At 34.1% G+C, this 9,627-nt stretch overlaps 1 protein-coding gene across 1 annotated transcript; it reads left to right on the top strand.

Annotated features, from left to right (window-relative positions):
• Window positions 1–429: 429 nt before the first annotated feature.
• On the top strand, window positions 430–8,819 carry LOC138325779 (uncharacterized). Its single transcript, XM_069271665.1, has 6 exons — window positions 430–538; window positions 1,650–1,699; window positions 3,456–3,581; window positions 4,683–4,767; window positions 5,622–5,770; window positions 6,426–8,819. Exons 1-6 carry the CDS (start codon window positions 513–515, stop codon window positions 6,674–6,676), a joined length of 687 nt encoding a protein of 228 aa, XP_069127766.1. The 5' UTR covers window positions 430–512; the 3' UTR covers window positions 6,677–8,819.
• Window positions 8,820–9,627: the final 808 nt, after the last annotated feature.

The raw sequence follows: 9,627 nt of genomic DNA, 5'->3' as shown, positions 1-9,627 counted from the left end.
ACCTGGTCTACCTGGCTTCGGTCTGTTATTTAGACAAAAACTATGTGACCTAAATAAAATTTACTGTATTGTAAAACTATTCATAATGTCTAAAAAGATATTCTAATTAAATATCTGTAAATAATGCAATCAGCTCTTCTCGCATTGATTATAAAATACTTTTTCTTTTATTTTTTTACATGACATAAGTTCTAATCCCTTTGTTTGATAAGTGTGACACATTATCGACAACTTTATTATCACCCTTGTCATCTAATTAGCGACTTGTACTCGTGTGTGTGATTGACAGGCAGGTGCTCGGCCAGGTAGAGTCGGTCGGTAGGTAAGCTAAATGCTATGGCAGGTATATGGTAGCACGTGTCCCTCCAATAGCCAATCGCGTTGATTGTTGACTGTTGGTGAGCTATTTATATACGGACCACATGTCTTGATCATAAAAGTGACCATTCCCAAGTGTCTGTACACGGAATATCAAACAGCCAGATATTTTCTTGGATTTATACCACAATATCATGGATTTTAAAAACGCATTGATTATGTAAGTAAACATATCTTAACATATTCTTCTTTATGTTTGAATTAACAGGAATGTGAATTGAATACTTTAAGAATGTAATGCAATTTTGTTCAAGGAAACTGTTTTCTCTTAATTAAAGTGTAGCTTTGTGACAAAACAAATAAAACAAAACAGTTACAGCTGTATGTTGTAGGTTAAATGGTGAAGTCTTATATCAACACTTCTAACAAAGGATAGGGATGTAGATAAACACATTATCTGGTTAACTTTGATATAATGGTAGGTGTTTTGATGAATAACAGACAGAAAAGATAGCAGAGAAAGATGGATGCAGATAGAGAGAAAGGGCAAGTTAAAGTTAGACATGCTGAATTAGGGCCAATTTGACAATTCAATGACTTGAGAAGAAGTTTATGTTTTTTTTTCATACAACTAGATATCATCGGAAAGAACACCATTTTTCTATGACATGACATTTATTCAGTAATATGTATCTATCGGTTTTCACCGCCCACCTCAGTGTATCTAGTGCGCTGTATCTACATTAACGTCAGCATCACCCATCCCAAATGTATTCATATTTTTGTCTTTAATTAATAGTTGCGATGAAATGGAAATGTATCCATCCACATTAAACACTAACCGCTATGTATCTTTACCAGAAGCCTAAACTGGCTTTCAACGATTCAACCCATTAATTGATTGATAAATGAAAAACTTGTAGAATGATTCCATTGGTCTATGTACCTATTATTGTTGTTGTTTTTAAGATGCAAACATACATTAACTTCAATAATATTCATGGTAAAATTTTATGGAAAAGAACAGCTAGAAATCATCCGTCTTTCTGTTCAATATATTTCATATTTGACTTTTATATATAATTTCAGATATATTGTCTATAACGAAAATATAGACAATGACATTGATAGACAATGACATTGTAATGAAATATAGACCATGTCTTTATATTTTGATATAGACAAGGAAAAGTGTAAGCGAAATATTGTCGTATGGAAACCAAGGACGTATATATCTCAGTGTAAGCGAAATATTGTCGTATGGAAACGTTTCTATGTCTTGTGAAAAATGTATCTAATTCTTTTTCTTTTTTTCTTTCCTGTTATAACAGGTGTGTCCAGGTGGTTATAGCAATTAGCTCAGTGGTACCCGTAATTACAGGTAAGTGTATTTATATATAATTATATTGTTTGTGGTTTTATAAACGTATAACTATTGTACATATCAATGAATATATACAAATTCACACTATATAGTAAACAGTCCATACTTAACTAAGGTTTCTGAAAACACCATATGTTTATTTAAGATAATATATATATACAAACAACGGAGAGAACCTGTCGTGAGAATGCATTTATGTCCACGTGGAGTTGTTTTGACTCGCATTGGGGTGTCAAAACTCCCTATTTAAGCGGCCCCAGAAAAGTAATTAATTGACAAGTCCTCAAATCCAACAATTGAGTGATTAGGTAGAGTAGTTCAACAAATCGCGTTTCACTCGTTACCGGCTTAGAGGCTTTGTCCGAGGTTTGTCCTTAAGACCATTGGTAGCACAAGGGGATCAACCGCGACTTTAATTTTATCCCCTTGTAAATAATTTTGACAGGTAGATATCCGGAATGATATTTGTTTTCATTTTCCGCGTTTTAGTGAAGTATACAGATTTAATAATTAACGTAGATTATTCGGTTTAGGTAGAAAATATCGTCTCCAATGTGAAAGAAGAACAAACTTATCTAAAGAATGAAGGCAGCATGACAATACAAAACACGATTGCGAAGTTTTGAGAGAACGCTATCCTGAAAGCGAAGATAAACTTTAAATTGTTAATAACATACCGTAGATATTTGAAAGGTGTGTAAGTGCACATGGAGTGGGGTTGATAGTAAAACGGGACAACTCTTCTATCTGTCAAGGGTTATCAAAGAATGTGTGAGCGTCCCTATTTCGTCTAGTTTGTCTCCAATTTGCGACAGTAAAGCAATTGGAGGCAATTGGCGTGTCTCGTCCGCGAGAACTCCGATAAGAGCACCACCCAATTTTGAAGCGTTGGCGATAACGACCATGTCTTTGCTTTGTCCAGCCGCTCTCTGTAAACACAAAACACATTAATATTACCGCCTGCCAATGACTAACGTACGGGTGCATATCTCGACCTCAATATGAAATACCATTTTCTTCAATTAACTAATCTTAATGTTGGTTCTTTTATCGTAATAGGCTTGTTGTGTATGGTACGTATACAGCACTCGAACACAACACGCGTTATTCTATACACTATGTACGTTACCGATGTTGATCCCGGTGTTTATAGCTGAACATGGATTTTCTTGTTTTAATCTCAACTTGGAATTTCTATAAAAATATAACAATTAACACAAACAATCATAAGGAAATAAATGGATATACATCACTTTTACACTGAAAGTTTTAGGATTGTATAAAAACCGCAGTAAAAGATGCACGCAGTCCAAAGTGTTGATACACGCGGTAGCTGAAACAATACGATTAGTAACATAAAAATGGAAATGTTTTACTCTTGGCGTCTTGCATTGTTTATCAACGTTTATCTATAATAAACGGGGTTTCTGTAATCAAATTGTTGCTTTTTTGCGACTTTTTCGCCCAGTATTCATCTTAAATTCTTAAATGCCTAAATAACGTTTTGAAGTCAACGCAGATTTTTCTCCAAAAATTTAACTTAATTGTCGTCTAAAAAAGAAACGTTTTCATTACGACGGGCAAAAGCACTTTCTATAAATTAATGTCTGAATGTTTAGAATTATGATAATGCATCTTTGGTAATATTTGTTGACTTTTACTATCTTTTATTTTTTACAATTATCAAATAAATAATAAATCCTGGAATGGCCAAATCTCGATTTATTTCATATTTTGACATATCCTTTTTCAGGTACCCATAAAAACAGAGTTTCTACGAAAACAAGACAACATGGACGAGCGAAGCACCTTAACGAAGTCAACTCGCCCCATTCACAAGACAACGTTATAGTGAAAGGTCCGTCGCTGGTCGAAAACGGTATGTATAGATTACAATCAGTCCCACATGGATCATCGCGAAATGAATATGTGAAATATCTTATATGATATATTCCCGACATAATCCAAACTATATTAGGGTGTAATTAAATGAGTGTTTGATTTTTGTATAGGGATTTACAATTCACATTCTAAGCAAATGCAAATCTTCAAATAATGTAAGGGTGTATTAAAAAACACATTATGTCTGTAATTAACATATGTCGTTGATTAATGATGTCATGTCTAAACTGCATTCAAGAGAAAAAATTTAAATTAATGTCAATCAAAATAAAAAAAAATCACCATTATGGTAATAAATATATTTTATCTGCGTGTGAAAGCCAAGTTTACAAACACTCGTGTTAAGTACGGACATTAACGTAAGCTGTTGAGTCTACATAATCCACTTAACGACCCGGACATCAAAGTAAATCCGGAACGGGTAATCAAACAGTAGGCCGGGGACTTATCATCTAAATACCGAACCATTCCTCGGTTGTCCGGAGAGGGAAACGCGGAGATACGCGTCCCTGACATTACAGACACGTATTTTAAAACTAATTGTTAGAAGTCGATGGAAAGCTTCCCCCTCCATTCCCCGCACCCCACCCCCCCAACCCAACCCACCCCAAGCCGCTGGCCTAGTGGTTTGCGTGTCCGACAATCTAACACCCCAGTCCCTCCCCAGGAACAGCTCATAATGATAGTAAGTTCGACGTCTATGTTTTTACCCATTACATTTGATGATATCAAAGATTTTCTTCAGCCTCTCCCTCACGGGAAGCCGGAGCTCACGTCGGACAGTTACAATGTGCATGTCGTAAGGCGGTGATTTTTCCTCGAGGACTTTCACCCACCACTAAAGCCCATTATGTCCTTAAATGATTGTTTTTCTCCTTTTCTCTATATTTCTACGGAATAGGACGACACATTAAAAAAGTAAATCAATCACCCAAAAACTCCAGAAAAAAGTGACGAGAGCGCAGAGATACTACTTAACAAATATATACCGAAGTTTTACTTTTGAAAAACGTTGATTTTCTATATGTATGTAAACTGAACACTGTGTTTGTACTGAATATGTTTTGTTTTTTAACAGTTGCAGAAACATCACACGCGAAAGTCAAAAACTGCTGCAGAAACGGTGGTCGGTGTATATTGAACAGTTTTTGTCACTGTCCCAAGTAAGTGTCGTTCTTATCTATGTAAGTAGTAATGATCCATCCATTGGTCCGTAAACTAGTTAGAATGTGTGTATTTGAAGATATCCGTATACATGTTTATATAAAATATTTCGGGTATTTTTTGAGCGCCCAATGAAAACCCGATAAATAAAAGCGCCAAAAGTTCAGTAAGTATAAAATGGTATTAATATAACATCCTTGGTCCATGTGTAAATCACATAGACGATTAGATTTTATCTACCTCTGGGTATATATATACATAGGCGGTTGTTGCGGTTCTAATAAATATTCAGGAATTTGCGCATCAATTAACAACAGAATAGATCAGATGCTGCACCTATGAAATTCAAATTAAAACATTTGGTGTTTGTTCCAACAGTCTTGTTCATTGGACAAGGTTTCCGCCACAACGTCTGGCGGAACAAATCAAGAAAATTTGAGTGATGAATGTTTTAAAATGGCAATGGAATTATTTGATAATCACGTAAAAAAAGACCAATGGTCTTAGAGCACCACCCTGAGAAACTCAACTTTTGGGAAAAGTGCAAATTAACTCGGTTAAGACTAAATTTTATACTATATTAACCTACGATTCCTTAAAACAGAAATACCGATTTGATATAGAAAAGATCAACTTACACCTTGATACCAACATTCCAAATATGACTTTTGACAAATAGCAAGAAAGTTGTGAAAGTTGCAATCTTATTTCGTAACGTGCAAAGACAAAAAGAAAATTAATGTGTGGCGGTACCCAAAAGGTGACAAATTTCAAACGTATCTATTAATTGCAATCATATTATACCTTTTACACACATCAAATTAATATGATTTTATTGTTTTTCTCCTGACAGGAATTTTTATGGTCGTTACTGCCAGTATGAGTACAAGAACCGTAGCTGTGGAGAATTAAAGAGTGGCCATTTCATCCGGTCGGACTGTGACCTATGTCGGTGCTTTGATGGCTTCATGTACTGCATCCCCCGGATCTATCCCGGATGTGGTAAGTTATACTTCCGGCGTTACTATCGCTCCCAGGGTTCATTGCGGAAATATAATTCATGGACCTCAATGAACTCTGGGAGATATTGGGTGCGATGTTGTATGACATCTTTGCGTTATCAGCTTTGGTGGGTAGAGAACGAAAATTACGTCATATTGACTAAGAAATGTGACGTTACACATATTACGCTACAGTAAAATACATATCTCCAACCGCATTCAATATACCTACCTACGACGACAGATAACTCTATAATAAGGAAACATAGGTCAGATTCTGAGAGTATCGTTGTGTATGGACGATTTCTCGTTGACGTCAATGGCATAGTTTTTTGTAGTATTATCAATTTACATAACAGCGATTTCTTTTTTCACTTCAAGCCTTTGACCTTTCAGTCACCGTTCGTGCTTTTTACATCAGAGACTTAGTTATGTTAGTCTATTTAAATCTTTGATTATATACTGCAGATGGCAGCCATTAAAACAAATGCTTGGTTTAAGGTCACTAGGCCTACCATAGGTGTAAATCATACGAAATAAAATACCAAAGAAGTAAATTATCGTAGAATAACATTTTTTCTCGATGTTTTCCATTTTCTTTGTCTTTGTGATTCTAATATCATATTGACTGTTCACTTTTTGTTTATTTTTTACAGAGAACGAAGGATTCGTAGACCACACAAAGAAGATAGATCCATTCAAGGGCAAGGACATTGAAATTATCCCCGATAAAATTGATCAACAGAGTATGAATCTGCGAACGAGTGATATAGAAAAGGACTACGCTTACTATTACGACTACGAAGGCACGGAGAAAAACACTGCAGCACGCATAACAGGAAGTTACGTAAAACTCACAATTCTACTTCCGACTATTGCATTTTGCATCATCAGTATGCTGTTATAGTTTAGGACTTAACATTACATCGTTGTGAATGCGAGAAATGGGAAAGTGCTGTGAGATTGTCTAAGGATCTTTTTTTTTATTCTAGTGAAATGCAAATTTGAATAGATGCATGAATATTGGTGCCAAGTGTTTGAGTGCCTTGCCATATTGACAGTCGTTTTGTACATTTCATATTGGTAATGTGTTATGCTGTGCTGTTGTGTTAATGTGTCGTGTACCTCGTTGTAAGCCATGTTATGTTGTACATATTACTAGTCTCTCCAAGTCGTGTTTTGTGCGCATGACAATTTAGACCCGTCCTTTAAGTGTTCATAGCAATTTTGGTGCAAATTGTTAAAATTCTGGGATCAGTTTCAGAACATTACTTATCTTTAAGAAAGTCTTTAAAAAAAAAACAAACATAGGAAAGAATTACAGAAGTAATGTTAATTCAATAAGGAGCCTTCCCTAACTTCTGTAATGCTTTCCTATGTAGATTTTAAGTTAAGGAATTCCTTATAGTTCGTGGATGTTCGTGAAACTAACAGTTGTCACTAATATTTCAAACATTCCATATAAAGCTTCAATGTTTTTTATGTAAATTTTGATAGATAACCTGAGATTGTATTAATTCCATGCACATATAAAGACATTTCGGACACCACAAAATTACTATGACATTGCGTTGTCACCAATCTATAATTACCATGTATGGTTTACCACATAGTATATGAGTAATGGAAAAGTCTCATAACTGGAAATGGAGTAGTGGTCTTTTCCTGTAAGATTTCCAAATTGTTGATTTGTTTTATAAAGTTTTATTTATTTACGAGTTGTTATCCTGTGAATATATAGACGTATTTATTTTGTATAAACCAGACTATCATTCAGTTCTATACTCATTAGCATGTTAACAGGATACGTTAGTACTAACAAGCAAGTCAGAATGAATGTTACTGTAAAATAATTCATTTTTGTTTGTTACGAGCATTTTCATTGGCTTAAAAATTTACTTTATCAGCCCATAAAGGAAAAAATGGCGTCGCCGTTTGTAACGTCGCTTCTGATTGGCTGAGATGACGGCGTAATAATTTCATAGACAAAAGAGTCCCAAAATGAATTTTAAATGTTGAAGAGATTATCTTTAGTAAATTGAATTATAAGGATTAATTTGAATAGATTTTTTATGTTATGGAGATATAACACAAAAATCTGAGTGTACTCTCATCATAAACCACTTCGCGGTTTATTTAGAGTACACTCAGATTTTTGTGTTATATCTCCATAACATAAAAAATCTATTCAAGTTAATCCTTAATTATTTGATATAGCATGCTTAATATTAGCGTATTTCAAAATTTTGACGGAATATCGCGTCGATGAACTGACGCACCAAAATACCTTTATCGATGAAAACATAATATACAAATTTACAAATGTAAAGTTTCAAAATTGTTTGAGCAATCATCATTTGGATCATGATTAATTACAAAAATCGCTAAAGCACTGCTTAATTAGTATAATTGCAGTACATCAATATACATGAGTATATATGTAACATTGTTATGAAGAAATTCAATTGTTTAGAATATATATAACAAAATGTATATATGATAATGATAATAAATCATGTACACGTTTTAAGTTAGTTTTGTTCTTTTGTAAAATCAAAACAAAAACAACATTTTGAGCGACGTTTTTAGAATCCATTATTGCCTTAATCTTCTATATTCTAAGAGTCTATGACTCCGACCATGGAAGACGTTTAGATGAAAGCTTGATTTAATTGAACAACAATTGGAGTCAGCAATAAAACTGATTGCTATAGAGATTCCATAGAACTTTTAAAACCAGCAATGCCCGATTTAATTTTGTCGCTGTTGATAGTATTTTGTCCCATGAAAGCAATGCAATGTGTTTGTTGTCAAGCATATTTACTTAGTTTTCTTTTTTCTAGGAACTTTGTCTTTGTCGTAGATATCCACAAGATTGTTGTAATAATTTTAACGACGACGGCATTCTGGTTTTGTTTATTCTTTGTTTAGAAAAGATGTACCAGTTATATTCAACTGTATCCGAAAAAAAGATTCGTCTTCTAAAATGTTTTGATAGTATCAACAGATTTCCTAAATATATTGAAATTCAAAATACAAAATATACTATTCAATGGTATAAATAATAAACTGGGATAATTCCGGTAGATTAATGTGTAAAGTACTACCGGGAAACACGCGAGCAGGCCATCCAGATTGGCCGCTACAACACTTGTGACTGGCTTCAGGTGCTTTCAGTTGGAATTTATAGGGGGTGAATGTCAACTGAACTGAGGTATATTCATCATGAAATGCTTCGATTCGTTAGAAAAAAAACCTTTTTTTTCATTTCAACAAATTTTATTGCAAATAAGATGCAAATGGGTTTGTCATCAGGCAAAGCCTATATCAACCATCTCCAAAATTACCTTTGTACATAGATAAATGCTGAAGGCAGAGAACGGCTTAATTATCACATTAATTGATGACGAAATAATCATCACATTAATTGAAGACTTGAGAATTAATTCTTGATGACAAGGCCGCTGTATGAATGGAAGACTCAGCAGAATAACTATTCTTTAACAACATGCATTGTTACAAAGTAAAAAAAAAAGGCAGATGCAATTTTATCATGCAAAGAAGTTCATGACGTGTTTATAACACTTCTTCCCTATACGATAAGTCGATATATAAAACTAAATAGTTACCATAGTTACTACAGTTATCATACTTACTGGAATGTGTGAGAATCTTTGACTGATATAAAATTCAACTACCAATAGAGTAATGTATCAAACTATGAAGGTATTGTACCTTAGTATATGGAAGTTACATTTTATTTATGCCATAAACTATAGGCTCTACTATATAACAAACAATTCGTGGGAACATTCTTCCGTCGTTCACAGCTTTCAAGTAATTCCAAGAGTCGAAATA

Source organism: Argopecten irradians, chromosome 6 (assembly GCF_041381155.1).
Source record: "Argopecten irradians isolate NY chromosome 6, Ai_NY, whole genome shotgun sequence".
NCBI lineage: Eukaryota > Metazoa > Mollusca > Bivalvia > Pectinida > Pectinidae > Argopecten > Argopecten irradians.
The sequence above is the reverse complement of the archived record's forward strand: the minus strand, read 5'-3'. Positions and strand labels throughout refer to the sequence as shown.